The 16,529-nt window shown below is 37.4% G+C and overlaps 1 protein-coding gene across 5 annotated transcripts in view; it reads left to right on the top strand.

Moving 5' to 3' along the window:
* The first annotated feature begins 567 nt into the window (after window positions 1-567).
* cyp7b1 (cytochrome P450, family 7, subfamily B, polypeptide 1) overlaps window positions 568-16,529 on the top strand; it is a 67,911-nt gene continuing 51,949 nt past the window's right edge. For 2 of the 5 annotated variants that reach the window (XM_015353789.2, XM_015353790.2), the window contains exon 1: window positions 570-1,211. In XM_015353789.2, coding sequence (XP_015209275.1) covers window positions 1,129-1,211 — 83 coding nt within the window. In that variant the 5' untranslated portion in view covers window positions 570-1,128. Of the gene's footprint in view, window positions 1,212-16,529 lie in introns of all 5 variants that reach the window. The other 3 variants (XM_015353788.2, XM_015353791.2, XM_015353787.2) reach the window with 3 other exon arrangements.

Genomic DNA, 16,529 nt, shown 5'->3' with positions numbered 1-16,529 from the left:
AGTCATTTCACCACAGAAATGTTGCAATGTGATCTGCATGCAGAGTTAAATAAGAAGCATTTATCAGCAAAACTGTCTTGAAATGGAAAGCATTTTTTTTGTCTATTTTGTGATGAAAATTGGAAGTTTTACAAGTTACTGTGCACAATTTACTTTCATTGCGGTTTTTGAAATGCACTCGTCAACGCTGACTGTTTCTAACCTCGAAATATGAAAATAGCGACTTTAATTCCACTTGCAGGGCTGCTGGTGTAGGAAGAAAGACAGGAGAAGAAACTGCAGCTCACCGTCTCTATTACTCTTTTCGCATGGAGAGGAGAAACGGTTACTACTGCGCAGCATGGGCTAGCGCAAAAAAAAGAGACAGGAGCTCAGGGGGTCCCTTTTGTAGAGGGCGAGGGGGGGGGGGGAGGGCGTGAGCTTGGAATAAAAGGGGGGAAATGTCAAAGTTCAAAGGGTACCTGGACACATTGCTGCTGGGGTTAAACTCTAAAATGTGTAGGATACCAAACATAGGAAAGCTGCAAAGTCAATTATATTTTGTGTAGATTCTGTCATAACTTAATTAATAATTAATAGCTTTCAAATTTTAAACACGTTTAACAACTACAAAAAGTCATTTTAGGCACAGGCTCCTTCTTGAACGAAGTTCCAATACACTACATTGCTTAAAAGAATTAGCGAACACAAAAATGACGAATTAAGCAAATGACAATTTCTTGTACAATGCATAACGCTTTTAGAAACTGGTAAGTGAATGATACTGTAGGGCAGTCACTTTTGTACACAATGAATTTGTACTCTCTAATAAATCTAGTAAACTAAACGAAGTCATATCCTCGCTAACGTCACGACGTACAGTGGCTTTATAATGGCAACATCTTCTATCAGGAAACTTACTGTAAGCTACTGCTAATGACTATTTGGGTGGCTCCACATAACAGTTTCCGAAACTTTTTTTTCTGTCCAGAAAACCTCGGCTTTGCAATACATTGCATTGAATGTGGTGAGCTGCAGCTATCACCTCGCCTGACAGTTCTCGATTGCTCCCAAGGCATCCGGAAATTGGAGTACTTGGGTACGCAGAAACTTCCTTTTTTTAAGGCTTAATTTGAAGCAACAGGCAACATGGACTTGCTGGGAATTGCTCTGACAATGTGTCTCGTCTTTTTTTCCTTTTGCCTCTTCTGCACATTCCTCGGGAGGAAGAGGTAAGTAAAAGAAAAGTGATTTACTGCGCACTACTTTTTTTTTCTGGGAAAAAAAAACATGAATGCTGTCGTCAAAGCGCTTATCCTGCAGATAACCCGTGAAGCTTCAATCAAGTTCTTGCCTATTTCTGCCAGCAACAGAATCGTTAACTATTCATTTACTCGGTAGTTATATCGTCGAATGAGGCGATTTTTTATGAAAATAAAAAGCTGAAGAAGTAACGAAGCATTCTCTTCGTACAGGTATTCGCAGGTTTTGAAGGTAAAAGGTATCGATGTGTAGACCGTAAAACTACGGGACGTTTTTCTGCTCTATTAGAATTGTATGCGAAGTTCAGTTTAACACAGTACAGAGCAACCGAATGTCAGGCGAGTAGTTATTTGTCTGATTTAGAAATATAATAGGAAACGCTTAGTATTTGGCAGCTCCTTCATCTTTTTTCAGCAATGTGCTGAAGTGTATTTCAGACGTGTGGGCTGATTTTAATGACATGGTATCTACCTCCAGTGGACCTTATCGATTGAGCAGAAACCTCGTTATATTTATGAAGTCACTTAATAACAAAGTGAAGGTGAATTGAATGCCTGACCTCTCTGTTGTTGAAGCACTAACAAAGTCTGCAGTCTTTGGTTGTACTGTATCTAATGGTTGGTTGAAGCCCCAACTCATTTAAAGAGGGACTGCAACGGTATGTTTGCATTTCGGGGTTAGAAAGAATCGGCATTGACGAGTGCGTTTCAGAAGACAACGAAAGTTAAACGTACACCGTTATGTTTGTTGACTTAAAACTACATGAAGAAAACAATAAGAGACGGCGCTGCAGTTAGTGCGTCTTTAGCCGAGCTTTCTATGACGCATCAATAACTTTTAGATCAGTGCGCGCACACACAAAATGAACAATGAAGTCAAACATATCCGACAAGCAGCTAGTTCCTCCAACCACATACTGTATATGAGATACGAGATTTCACTTGGAAGAAATTCATACAGTACTTGGCCTCATTAGCTCCCAGTCCACACTCTCTGAGCCTGCTAAGCACTGTTTCAAATGTTTCTATTCTATTTTTCCGTTTCAGAGTGTCTCTGTCACAATAATATTGTCCTGATTACACTATGTACTGTACCTGGAATTCGCTGCAGGACTTCCGTCACCGTCTGCCATCTAGCTGGGGCCGCTGACACCCCAAAAACTAGATGATTGTATGGAAACAGGCCTTTGTGGGTATAAATTATCAAAATAAATTATCTGACGATCCTTCAATCTCCTTTTGAAGATATGCCTGGACTAAGTCTGTCTTGGAGAAGTGCTCACCCCCTGCTAACATTGCAAAAATGTCTTCAATATGAGGTAAAGGGTAACGGACACTGTGGGGTACAGGACTTACGTTGACCTTAAAGTCTCCACAATTGCACACGTCGCCAGCGTTTTCTCTTTTCAGGACTGGAATTATTGGAGTTGCCCACTCACTCCATTCCGTTTTAGATGAGATTCTCCTTTCCTCAAAACGTTGTGATTCTGCCCTCGCCTCAGGACAAATCGCATATGGTAGAGAGAGTGTGCCTTGTAAAATTTGGGGCAAGCCATCTCACTAAACCTCCATTTTTGCCTAAATGCATCCTTTGTATCGGCCAGTAGCTGTGCAGGTTTCTGTTCAACTGGTCAGTCGGTGACTGACGTTTCTCGTTACGGTCTGTTGTCTATTTCTTTCTTTCCTTACAGCAGGACTGCTGCTTCCTTTCATCGACAGATCAAGGAACATTTCCGTCATCAATTTGTTATGTTCGCTTACATAACTACATAAAAAAACAATAAGAGATGGGGCTGCAGTTAGTGCGTCTTTAGCAGACCTTTCTATGACTCATCAATCTTTTTTAGATCTATGTTGCACACACACTAAAAGAACAATGAAGTGATAAATGTCTGCCAAACAACTAGTTCCTCCAATCACATACTGTATCTATAAACCCAACATACACAATCATGTATAAAACCTCTCATTTACATCACAAGATAGACTATATTTCCAGGTACAGTATGACCAGCGCCACATTCTGGGATTCAGAACGAGGTAACATAACTTTCAGCGGGGTAAAGTGACCTTGTTACGTTGTAAACAAAGAGGCTTGTGAAAACATCTCTTTTAATTCAATACAAATACTGCTCTGGGCTTTGAGACGGTTTTGCTAACAAATACAATTGACTTGATAACTCTGCGTGTAGTCATTACACTGACTAGTGAGCAGGAAGGGCCGCTTTGCATCGCAGTTCACACAAACTCTTGCTCTTGTTTGTGGCGAGACCAGTGGTTTGTGACAAAATGGAGACCATACAGTACTTTTACGAAGTTCATGATTTCTTGCATAGTTTGGAATTTGTAAAATTATGTATTGATTTATTCTGTTACCAAGATTTAATAACCTGTCTGAGAAATTGGGACTGCGGTTCCCCTTTAAATAAAACTTTATTTAAAACAAATTGCAAATAATAAGGTCTAAATGTTGTCCACTGTGTTTCACCCTTCTTATGAAAACAGTATAGTAGTTTAGCTGGTGTTAGTGCACTGACAGATAAGTAATCAAAGTAACAGTAATCAGTAATCAGTTGCATTGAACTTTGCTCAGCAGCTGTTGGAACATTAAAAAAAAAAGGTTTCAAACTACCTCCAGCTTATGTTGGTTGTTTGGTTGCTGACAGCTTATTGATCCCAGCACCTCATCCAGCCATTTCCTGAAGGATTCAAATGAGTAAAACATGAGTCAAAATGCATGGCTTGCTGTATATGGATTTGCCTTTTCATCTACTTCTACATGAACTTCAAGCAATTGAATAACCCCCTTTTCATATCCAGTAGGTCGTACATTAACGTTTATGTTTAGTGCGTATTTGGGTTACTGCACTGACTGTTTTAAGATTGCCCATTGTAAATACACAGTTTATCAATTGCAAAGCATTTTGGCACTCGACCTTCAAATCGGCCAATGATGCAGAGGTTGAAGCTACAAACCACAAGACACGCATCTATGCTGTCTTGCTAACAAGTAACAAGTAAACTACAAAATGACAATTTTCAGGTGAGACTTCATGATTTTTACATGTTACATACACAAACGTTAACAAATATTTAGTAGCATATTATGATAGTTAATTCTACCAGGAAACACATTAAAGATCTTGAAATACTGTAGGTTAGCATAAGTTATAATATGTCTCTTTTTGGTAAAGACAACTTTGTGCAAGGGTTTCCAGACCCTTGTGTGCAAGTGTGATTTTGAATTAATTTAGGAAAAAGAAAGTGCAGATGACCTTTTGTTATATTCTGTATTCCTTAATAGTCCAGTGACAGAAAAAACAGATCACACAGAAAAGGTCCCCACTGGAATTTTTAATAAGACAGTTAGGTAACTCTTGCGGGTTAATTGAACTAATGAACAGCTTAGCCTTTTAACTGTCACAAGCAATATATTCTTAAAGGATCAAAAAGCTCTGGTTATTGGTTGTTTACATACAAAAGCGGCAGCATTTCCACTTTGTAGCCTGATCTCATCAGGTCTACGAAACAATTGATGATTAAAAACTCGAATTCCTTCAGCTGATGTGCTGTGCAGTGGGACTTCTGGTGCGTAATAACTGCTGTGTGTCACCAAAGTACTGTAGGTGCTCCACTTTAGCGCTGCATGAGATAGGTACTCTCTTACTGTATATGTGAGGAAGATGTTAGCAGTTATTATCATCACTGTAACCGTAGGTGACGTTTGTTATTTTGTCTTATTGTGTTACTGAGGTGCACCTGTTCCTTTTGCCCTGCGTTGTTATCATAGTATTCTTATTATCTTGTTTTACATACTGTAGCACCTCTCAAAGACCTCTCAAGCAGCTTTACAGTGGGGGTGAAAAAGTACTTATGCCAGAATAAACAGACGATCATATCTACAGCTGTTGCACATTCCCCTGCCATGTTTTAGCATGCTACTATGCTCACAGCCTGGGGTCTGGAATTACTCTGCCTGGTTTGACTACCGCTTGTGTTTAGAAATTGTGTGTATGTGATAACCTCTCAGAAAACAAAGTCTGTCTGTAAGAGGAATTCTACTAAGGAATTCCACACGCAATCTGTGCTTGAGACACAGGGCTCCAGTTTTCATCCTTGAAGGAGCCCAGCCCACCACAGACTGTGGGGGAGCATGGACAGCGTTTAGTGGGAGTGTTGGACGAGCTGCCCAGCCATGCTGTTGTAGCCGACACCCTCATTTCTTTCAAAATATACTGTAGCTAGATGAGATCCTCAGATCAATTAAGTACTACCTACCAAATGGCGAAACTGTCCGAATGATGTCCTATTGTTTGTAACATTTTGTACAGTATGTTCTTACCAATACAAAAACCCATGAACATGCAGATGCTATTTTTAATCCCATGCAGTAACCTATACAGGACATGGACACCAACATATTTATTAGGTAAAATAGTTAAGCAGTATTCAATTATTGCTAAAACAACAGTGATTCTTCTGATCCCAAGTTCCATCCTAACCATACACACATAGACCCAAAGCCCCTCAGAACTTTGTGGCACAGCCAGTTAAAACTGTAAATTTCATGGCTCGGTTGAATCCTCTATATCAATAAGTTTCACCTCTGAAACTCAGTTCTAGCAGAGAGTTTGACTGTAGGGTGAATTGTTTACTTCAGAAGTGCTACAGTCTGTGCTGCAATATTGTAACAGTGTTATGATCGGGAAAGAAGTGTTGTGGTTTTATGGAAGCTGGGTTCTTTTTGTTTCATAGTTGATCACACATGTTTCTTCATAAGCTTGTTTGTGTATTGTCTGTTGTTAGTTTTTTTTTCTATTTTTATACAGGATCAGACATTTTTGTTCTGTGGCTCAGAAAAGGAAAGAGTAAGGTAGGGGGCCAAACAGAACCAGATGCACACATCGTAAGATGGATATGAGGAACTGTTGATCTCTCTCTGTATAAACTGAAATCAGAGAGGGGATGTAACATTGGACAAGCTATTGCAAAATTGAAATGTTGTTGTCTGTCTAAAAATTAACGGCCTGCAATCTGTGCAATTAAATGGATTTTGCCCTCTGACCCACCCGTTACCTCACTCTGGTCTCCCTAGAGCATTGCTCTCCCAGGATTGCTACGGTATTTGCCAATGTCTGCTTAGAAAAACGAAACTGCTGTTCAGTACAAAAATAATAAGCTTTCCAGATTTAACTGTCTTTACTGCAGTTATTGCTCTCACACACAGCTTCTTGCACATTCCCGTTTTTGAGGGGTTACTCATTTGCAAGTAATAATTTACATTAGGGGGAGAAGCACATCATTGTACAGTATTAATTCTGATTTTACAGAATTACAAATGCAAGGAATTCCATTGATATATCGGCCACTTGCTAGAGAGAGAGTTTTTAAAAAGGCAGAGTGAAAGGAACAGAGGAAGTATAAAGAATATTGCATATAACATGTTTTTAGAATTTCAATATTGGGTATACAGGTAACTCCTGATTTTTTTTTCGTAGCACAGTTCCTGCCAGTCTGTGTTAATATTAATGAAATGTTTTTTTGTACATTTTGTGTCAGAATAACAAGTGGAAAAGAGCATTGTATGCACAATCAAGAAAGAAAAAAAGTCCTGAAATTGTAAAGGGTGTGGGGGGTAGATTCAAAAACGAATCTAGAAATACTTCTCACAGTTGTTCAGCCATGTCACTGTTATGGAGATAAACCTGACTAACTGAGGAATATTTTGTTAGTGTGCAGAAATTCATTTACATTGCTTATACAGAAAGCTTCTTTGAAATCAAGTATTTCTGGTGGTGGTCAAAGAACCAGGAGCCCATTCGCAGACATGGAGTGTCAAAATTTATACTAGTTTATTTACTTAATGCCTACTGTACATCGAGGTTTGGTAATCTGAAAAGCCTGAAAGGCCTTGTCTGTGGTGTTGTTCAAAGTAACTGTGAATGGAGAAATAAGCACAACATGTTTGTTCTGGATTCTTGTTTTAATCTTCTCATTTTCGTACTTTGTCTTGACGTTTCTTTTCCAGCTGTTTTTTTCCTGTTTGTACGGAGAGCTTACAGGAAATGAATTGTTATACTCCCATAGGTGTACTCAGAGAAGATCATTTTCTTTAAGACTCTGAAAGTCTGTGATTTTTTTTCCCTCTTAAATATGTTTTGGTTTATATACTTCCAGAGGTATATATGTCTTATGTCAGGATCCTTTTTTAAATCTCAAGCATCATTGCTCCTAATTTTAAAAGTATTTTCTGAGAGACAAATATCTTCCCATTAAGTAGAGAAAAAACTGGCACGTTTCCACGCATATTGTGCTTTTGAGGCACTTTGCTGGCTTTTGTGAGAAATTCTTATGCAGTTCTGTTTATCGTCAGAAGAGGGCAGTGCTTAAGAAGTAAGCGTACATTTTGGATTGTGGCGGAGTCTAGCAGTTGAGGTTTCTCAGTTATCTTGTAAATACTGATCAAAGACTGGCTTGATGGACGATTCAATTTGAATAATTTTGTGTTTCCTTTATTTCAAATTAAGTAAGGTATGAATTTTTTTAATTGATTCGGTTCAAATTATATTTTGCTTGTCCCGTCTTTTATTGACGTAACTGCTCAACTGAATAGCGAAATGAGTATTTGAAATGTTATTTTATACAGTATGTATTCAATGCTAAATTTAAACTCTGAAGGTTTCTTTTTAATTTTCCTTCAGTACAAACCTTCTTACAAGGGGTCACCACTCCACAAATATCATCTTAGGATCTACGTTTTTTTCTAACATTTTCTTGAGATAATATTATAGAACTGGCTTTGTACCAAAATAAAAATTACTGTACTTTTGACTTCTACAAAAGTGGTTGGAGGTGCTGTTCTTCAAATCATATGTTTTTCCAGAAAAATAATGTAGAAGCAAGAAATATATAATGTGTGTATATATATAAAACTTTCCCCTAAAAAATGAACTTTGATTTTACCAGTTAATAACATTTTATAAATCCCTGCGATTATTTTTGTAAGATGTGAAATTCCATTTTAATGTGAGAACATGTTTTATTTCTTTGTAATGAAAGAAATTTAGTGTTGCGTATTTTTATCATCAATATACTAGGAAGTGCTTTCGTTATCTGACACAAGGCAGTGGATGTTGTATAGGAGCTTAAGTGTGTAGATATATACAGTATAGCATTACATCAACTGACATTCTTTCTGATTGATCTAGGCTAATATCACTTTTGAATTTATGATGCCAAAAAATAAATAATTTGTTAAATTACATAGTTTTACATAGTTTTATGCTTAGTGACAATCTAATTCCCAGTGACTTATTTTATTTTCCATCATCGAGATTTACATATCAGTAACTGACAAGATTGCTCTGTGGTAATAATGGCTGCAGCCCAAAAGTTTGAGCGTCAGTAGCTGCAGCAGAATTCTGAGCGGAGAAGCTGGTGACACTTGATAGGAGCATCTCCCCTATAGGCACTCTTATGCCTCTTGCCACAGATCGGAGCCCAAAATCCGCAAATTTTATATTCCTAGTTTGAGGACCATGGCATCACCATCTGGTACTTAAGAGTGCCGAGCTGATGAATGATTTAGCGGCTGGGATTTACTCATCTGTTATCGATTATAATGCAGATGTGCAAAAATTCAGTTCTGTAATGGTCAGACTGTGCTGTAAAACCCTTTGCCTTCCCTTTATTTATCACCTTTATTATTTAATAAAAGGTAAAAGTGATGAAGTGGAATTTCGCAGAATATTTGTCAATGGCGTCTTTCGGAATGCTTTTTTTTTGTCTTTGATTTCATGTCCAAATAAGAAAAACCTCCCAGAAAGATATTTATTTTTGCTTACAGAAAGGTTAGGATGTTAAGATTCCGAGCTGAGAATGTTTCTTGGCTTTTTGTATGCTGTTTACAGTATACTGTATGTGCTTTATTTGACTTTTGAGATGTTCCCTTTATGCTTAGATGAAGTCTGGCTTTTCCGATTTAAAACAGTATGGTGACATATCCATCCAGTTATTTATTTTGGTTTGGGGTAAAAGTAAAGGCGTCGATGAATAAAATAAATTGTAATGCATTACATTATAAATTGCAAAGAATGCACAGCTTTTTTGAACAACTCTTTTTTTTTCTGTATACTGTATCATTCTTATCCTGTTTTAGAATGGCGAAACTCTTGTATTTCAGGGAAGACCGAAAAATCAAAAGCTCAAGGGAATCAAGGGAATTTTTACCGGCAGGACACTTTGCCTTTTTCTGCAAATTGAGCAATTTATGTAAATTTATTGTGATTCGGCTCTAAAAGGTGAAATGAAGGATCCCGCCTTAAATCTTTTCACATCAGCCATGTGAACTAAAAGCTCATACTTGAGCCCCCTTTTTTTCATACAGAGCTTGGCTGACCTCAATAATTAAAGGACGATTTTAAAATGCATTTCTAATTTTCTACTAGAGTGAAAAGCTTTATTATCAAATGGATGACAAAAAACTCCCCTGAATAGTCTTGACTCTTGGGCTTCCACTAAACTGGTCATGAATGCACAAACCATCTGTTTTTCTGGACGTTTGTCAGCGTGAGTGTGGCAGAGGCAGCTGCCTGAATAGCACTGGCCTGAATGATGAACCAGACCTTTGTTTTCAAAGAGATTCTTTTGTATTCAACAGAGCTGCCCACTCACACTGCAGGGCAATCAAAATCAAACTATTGTTTGTACCAGTCAGATTGATTGCATTGAAAAGGTGGATGGTGACTTTATTGTGGATGCAAATAGGTTTTAAGGCAATTGTATGCTCTCCAATATGTACCACAGTGGGATAGGTTGTTAGAAGCCAGAGGGCTCTCTGCATGCCAGTGGGATTGAATAAAGGTGAGCCCAGCCAGCAAAGCATGTGAGAGTGTGCAGGACGAGGAGCGCAGAATATGACACACTTAAAATATAATAATGTCCTGGCAGTGTGACCACAATCTGGCAGCATATTTCCAAATTAAAAAGCCAGCAGAGTCTTAGGCATAACACATTTTTGGGGAGGGATTTATTTCTTATTATATGCAGTCTATGCTATTTCCATAATTTTTTGTGCCTTGACTTATGTTGTTGCGTGACATGCTTTCCTCTCGACCTTAGAGTAAAACATGTACTTTTGTAAGGTTTATTGTGTATTTAATTTTGCACATCTTTTCATTTGGAATCGGAGGGCTCAAGTGATGTGAATATCGATTTGATGAATGTGTAAGAGACAAGAAGCTGGTCGGAGATCACTGTTCTGTGGAGCTCACTCCTGAGTCTCTGTATACATAGATCTCTATGCCTTATCGTCCGTGTATCACAGAAACATTAAGCCTTTCTGGCTGCAATACGTGTTTCTGCGCCAGACGCGTGGAGTCATTTTCTAGTGTACTGAAGAAATAGAATGGAAAAACCACTCAAAGTGACATCTTAAAATCAAAAGAGACAGCAATAATTGTTTAAGTGGGATATACGTTTTGTGCGTGCTCTATATTCATGAAGTGGCAGCATTCTGGGTATACTTATAGACCGACAAATTGTTGTGATTATCCATTGTCAAACGTTTTATCTTCTAAACTTTCAACCAAAATAAGTTTTGTACATTAATAAAACATCGCCATGACTAAAGTAAGTCAAACATCGTTAGGCGTTTCTTTTGAATTACTGTGAGCTCTGTACTAATCAGCCTTCTGTTTGCTTCAGTAGAATGATGAACAAAATGAGAACAGATCCCTTTGCAATCGTGTAATGGTTGGTAATACTGTGAGGATATGGCTGCAGTGTGATTGTGATTTTAAACATCCTCACAGGGGGCACATCTCTGCCTTGTACTGCACGCTTAGCCAACATGCCTGTTCTGCTAGTGGCTTCAGTTTGGTTTACATCTATTGCTGATTTATTAACATCCTGTTTGCTCTCCACCATGAAAACAATAACACAGTAGCTGCATTTTCCCAGCAGGTTGTGTACTGGTGCCCACTTTCATTCATAAATTTGCTTGAACAAATATTTTCTCATGTAAAAAATTGACTCAAGTTATTTTTACTAATGAAACCATACTTATTTAGCTATTTAGACTTTTAAAATCATAAAAAAATCTGAAAATAATCAAACTGTTAGTGTTCATTTTTAACTGTTCCTTATACTGAGTCATATACTGTAACAAGGTGGGAGAAAAACTTGGTAATTTGCTGATGGTGTTTTTTAACAAGTCAGAGGTTGCTGTTATTATCTTCACAGCTCTTCACAAAATTGGATGCTTCATTTATACCTAGAGAATAAAGTAACGTAGCTTTTGTTGAATAGGAAGGGTGTATGCACTTATTTTTAGCAGCTCAAAAAGTTGCAGTTCTCCAGATTATTGCAGCTCACTGTGTAGAATGATTTTGTTTCCATGAACACTTTTATTTACTAGCTGAAAGAGCAGCTGGGGACTCAAAAGCAGTAGAGGGTCTAAGCTGAATGTAGGGCTTATTTCCAGGTGACTGGAAGAAAAGAGAGTTAGTGATCCATTTATCTTTTTTAGTTTATGACTTTGTTTTCAACTTGCCACTTTCATTAAGTAGTTTATTCATTTGTTCCTGCTTAATTAATTCCGGAATCACAGAGGTTAAATTGCCGACTATGTGGGGACTTGATAAAGCTCATGTTGTAATGAGGTAACTGCATTATAAAAAAAAATGTTGCCACAAGTATTCTTTATCTAGTTTGTTTGATGAAAAAGGTCTTGACAGTTTTTTGTCAGATGCTTTTAAAATTATTACTGAAAACAAGGTCTGTTTGTATTCTTTTCCCTTCTACAATCCCCACCACAAATGTAGAAATATGTTAAACACCAAATGTCACAATTTAGCATTAATAGTGGAGTTTTCAAATGGCAGTAATAAGATCATTATTTTGCATGTAATAATGTTCTAGTAGCTCTGCTTATAATTGTGAAAACAATTATATAAGTGATAACTAAGTAAAAATAAGTGAAAACTTATTTTTTTTGCATAGAATAGGATGAATTTTATTTTACCATACTCTGCGTCACTCAAATTATAAAATTTGTCCTCACAATTAGGACTTTGTGCACACCACAGACATTGTGGTAATTCCTTCAAGATCATGGTTAATGGCTTTGATGTAATGTTTTAATTTTAGAATTTTGTTGTTAAAATCTGTCCTTACATAGTGGATATGAACAGCTTACATACTATTTAAGAGAACCAGTAAAAGAATATAGTGTCTAATATGTCATATATTCAGTATCTATATTACTAGATCTGTAATGTGCTGCTGTTTTGAAACAAGTAGTAGATCAGTCATATTAAACGTTGCCTTTGGAGGAGTACAGCATATTATGTCTGCTGCACAATGACATTATTTTTATAGATTCTCTCCTCCAAAGGTTGATGACAATGCAGGTACAGGATGGCAGAATGCAGCTCTGGGCTTTCACACACTGGTCTGCTAATGCTGCTGTGCCTTAGCCTCAGGGAACATAGACATCAACGTGCTACTTCTCTCTGCTGATCTTCTGCTGAGCTGCTTGTCAGGAGTCACAGCTAATTATGGGCGATGGGTCTGTGATGTGGATGAATTGTCACTAAGGGCTGAGCTGAAGACACCATTCTCATAGCTTTTAAAAGTAAAAGTCAGAACTCTAGCACACTTGTGTTAGTCCTAATGTGTTTTTTTTTTGCTCAAACGTTAGTGATGTTACACTGTACTGTACTGTTCGTGCTAATGTCTTATGTAAATAAAATGTTCAGAGTATGTGATTATACATTTGCTTTATGGAGACATGAGGAGAGGCCCTTTAGTACACCGATTACACATTTTTATTATTCATTAATGTTCAGTTATTTAAAAGAATCTGGATCTTTTTTTTTATTATTTCTGTGGGAATCAAACCCCTCTTAGGAGCATTCAGGCTGGTACCTCACTAGAAATGCTTGTAAAAAAACCCAACTTTTTGTTTCTTTTTTATTATGAGAATGAGATGTTCAGTGTCTCAAACTGTGTTCTTCAGAAATTGTTAAGGCTCTTTGGATTGGTTGCTGTGAAATGTTATATTATTATCTTGCTGTAATGAAACCACTTGTATTTGATGTAGAGTTTCACTTGAATTGCGAGGTTATTTATTGTTCTATAGACTGAAAAGCTTGCATTCATGATCTGGTCCTTTGTCTCTGACTTTAAGATGCACAAAAGAAAGTGTAGTTATAGAGTCCTGTTTCCTTTAACGGTTAGCTGGCTAAGTGATGCTAAGCATAAACATTTGGCTTTAAGACGAGTTGGAGAACCATATGGGCAGCAAAATAAAGTTCAAACTAAGCACAATGATGTTCACAACTCCTTTGTGTTTTGTAAATCTCTCAAAAGACAGTGGGTGGAGATGTAAGCTAAATCCCAATAATGAAACGGCAGACTATAGGCAAATGAATGTAGGGCTTGGTGATATGGGATTCTATTGAAAAGAGGGAAGCAGGGCTGCTCCTCTGAATTTGTGAAGTCTGTGCTTTTTATGGGTTATTTCAGTAAGTTTTCATTTTGTGTGCGTGGATGTCCTGTAATCAATGACAATGACACTTGACAGATTGTCCAAGCTAACCGTCTTTGTTGAAGCTTGATGAAGTGAAAGGACTTGGGTGGTAGCAAGTGGATAAGGATGTTTAAAGCCAATGAATAAATCTTTAAAACCGATCATTTGGAGCATATTGGTGAAAGGCTTTTCTTTTTTTTATTAGCGAAATCTGCTGCCTTTGAAGGACTTGTGAACCCGAAGGCGTCTCATTGCTCAATCACACAGATTAAGTAAGTCAGACAAGCAGCAATCTGTCCTATTTAATAAAGTAACTTTTGTCATTTAGGATCTGAGGGCTTCAGATATCACAGGGGGTTGTGATTTGTCACATTTTTAACATAAGGCTAATCTATTCATCCCTTGTGTAATTTTATTACATTTTCTATTTAATATGATTATTGAAATAAAACACTTTTATAAGGCTGTGACTTTGGGCTATGTTTAGCTTATCCAATGTGACAGTTTTAGCTTGAAGGGAAGGTTTTCCAGAGTCAGTTCAAGGTAAGTGTGGAAGCAGTTGTTGAGGAAAAGGTAACAATGAGTTGTTGTGTTTTCACTTTAACAACCTTTGATAGAGATTCTGCGGCTGCCATTTCTATAATGAAGAATTTGGAATACCTAAAAATAAAGGAAGGCTTTTCCGAATGCTCCCCAAATGTGGTGCATCTGATGTTGTGTTAAAAAAGGGAATGGTTTCTTTTAAGCACTTGCAATGCAGTAATGAGGACATCTGTTTTCATATGGTACTTGACACGCAGCGCCAGAAATTTGATGTCATCCTGTCCAAACTTGTACATTGCTGGCAGACACCATCAGATTTTCTGATTGTTTCTGACAAGTCACTGACAGCTCTTGAGGTGAAGCACACACACGACAAAGGGCAAGCAGAGGCTGCGTGTTGTCAGCTGTTACACTCGCCAGTGACTGCCAGGGGTTTCTCATCCTGAGAATCCAGTCTTTACACAGTTGTCAGTTGTTCCCATCGTTGAACTAAAAAAAACAGTGCGTTTCTTTACGTCGACCGGTTAGTCGTAATTACTGTAAACGTCGGTTAAAAAAAAAAAAACAAGGGACAAAGAAGGAACACTGTTCTACAAAAGGTCCTCTCTGTCTAGCCAAGAGGTTAAATTTATTTTACTCTCATTAGTAGCATCCCCAGCTAGCCAATGAGGACCAAAATCTAAATTTGTCTGTCCCAACGCGTACACATCCGTGTTGCAAAAATCAGCCTTCTGTGTGACCATCTGCATAAGGCCCTGTGTTATGCACAGTGCCAAGTTATCAAACACTGTGCACGTCTGTCATATTCAGATAAGGATCTGTGAGACAAAGTCCAACTGCAGCAAAACACAGAGCACAGAACAGAGCAGACACAGACACCTTTACATCATATAGTATATGCTGATGGTCTGAAAGAAAGTCATACTTATGTCATACATACTGAAATTTAGACAGTTTATACTTAAATGTGTGTATAGATGTGTACAGGAATAGCTATTTTGTGTTCCTTTAGATTTTTAACCATTGTCTTATGTTGTGTGTTTATGCTTGATGCTTGATGTCATATTCTAGCTCATCAGCCTATTAACTTATAAAATGAAACCTAGTTTTCCTTTTGGTATTTGTAGGCTTTTTTGAGGTGAAATTAAAAAAAAAAAAACATGCCACTCCAATGCACTGCATTGTTAAGCAAGACCGAATTATTATGCACCCACTTCCCTTTACAGGATGTCAGTAGGCACTGGATTTTTTCTTTAAATGCTTTGCATATTCTTCCTCCATTTTTGGGGAAGAAATCTGTATTGCTTTCATCCAGCCAAAAGCTATTGGAGAATAGAAGGTATGTATAAGCCTGCTGTTCTGCAAAGTTTAAACAGGTTGCCAGTATTTTTTCAAGTGGTGTCGAAGCTTATAGGCTGTTCATTTTGAGTTTGTCACATACAGTACCTTTTTAAAAGTTGCAAGGACATTTCTTTTGAATTTTCAAACAACTTTGAAAATGTTGAAAATTTTTAAAACCAAAAACGTTTTCCTCATCCACAGAGGGTTTGAATTGTATTATATCTCTGACATGTTAAATTGGAAAAAAATATCCCCCTCATATCTCTAAGCACTGTATATTGATACTGCTGGGTACCCATTTCATTTTTAGCAGAATTACACATTTTTCCCCCGGTTCTCTGATTCTAATTCCTGTGTTTTCACTGATCTTCCAGCATATTGATCATACTGTACGTAGCTGGTTCCAGTTATTGAATAAATAAGTGAATAAACTGAAAAAAGTGCAATGCGTATGGAAGATGTTTGTGAGTACTTTTGTTACTTTCTAGGATATAATTTTATCAAGGTTGTTTTTGATTCACTGGACCTTTTCTTTGTATTGAACATCATAATTATCATTAAGGTCAACTAATGTAACAGTAGTAGTGAATTATATAGTTATAGTTTTTAGTTTTAACCCTGATATCATTCTTTTACTAATTCTTCATGTTGCATCACCAGTTGCTAAATGTAGAACTTATGGAATAAATAATTTCTCTGGGTATGTTGCATTAAGACAAGGCCACCTGTTATGGAAATCTGGGACTCCTACTACTGGACTCAGTGTCTATCGCTGAACAAGCCAAAGAAGCTTTTCTAACATCTACAGCAGATTTTTGGCAGCCATAAATTTTCCTCACTGTCTGGATGTTTTTTTTTTTTCCCAAACACAA

This window comes from Lepisosteus oculatus, chromosome 6 (genome assembly GCF_040954835.1).
Source record: "Lepisosteus oculatus isolate fLepOcu1 chromosome 6, fLepOcu1.hap2, whole genome shotgun sequence".
In the NCBI taxonomy this organism is placed as follows: domain Eukaryota; kingdom Metazoa; phylum Chordata; class Actinopteri; order Semionotiformes; family Lepisosteidae; genus Lepisosteus; species Lepisosteus oculatus.
Note: the sequence above shows the minus strand (reverse complement) of the source record. Positions and strands in the feature narration are given on the sequence as shown.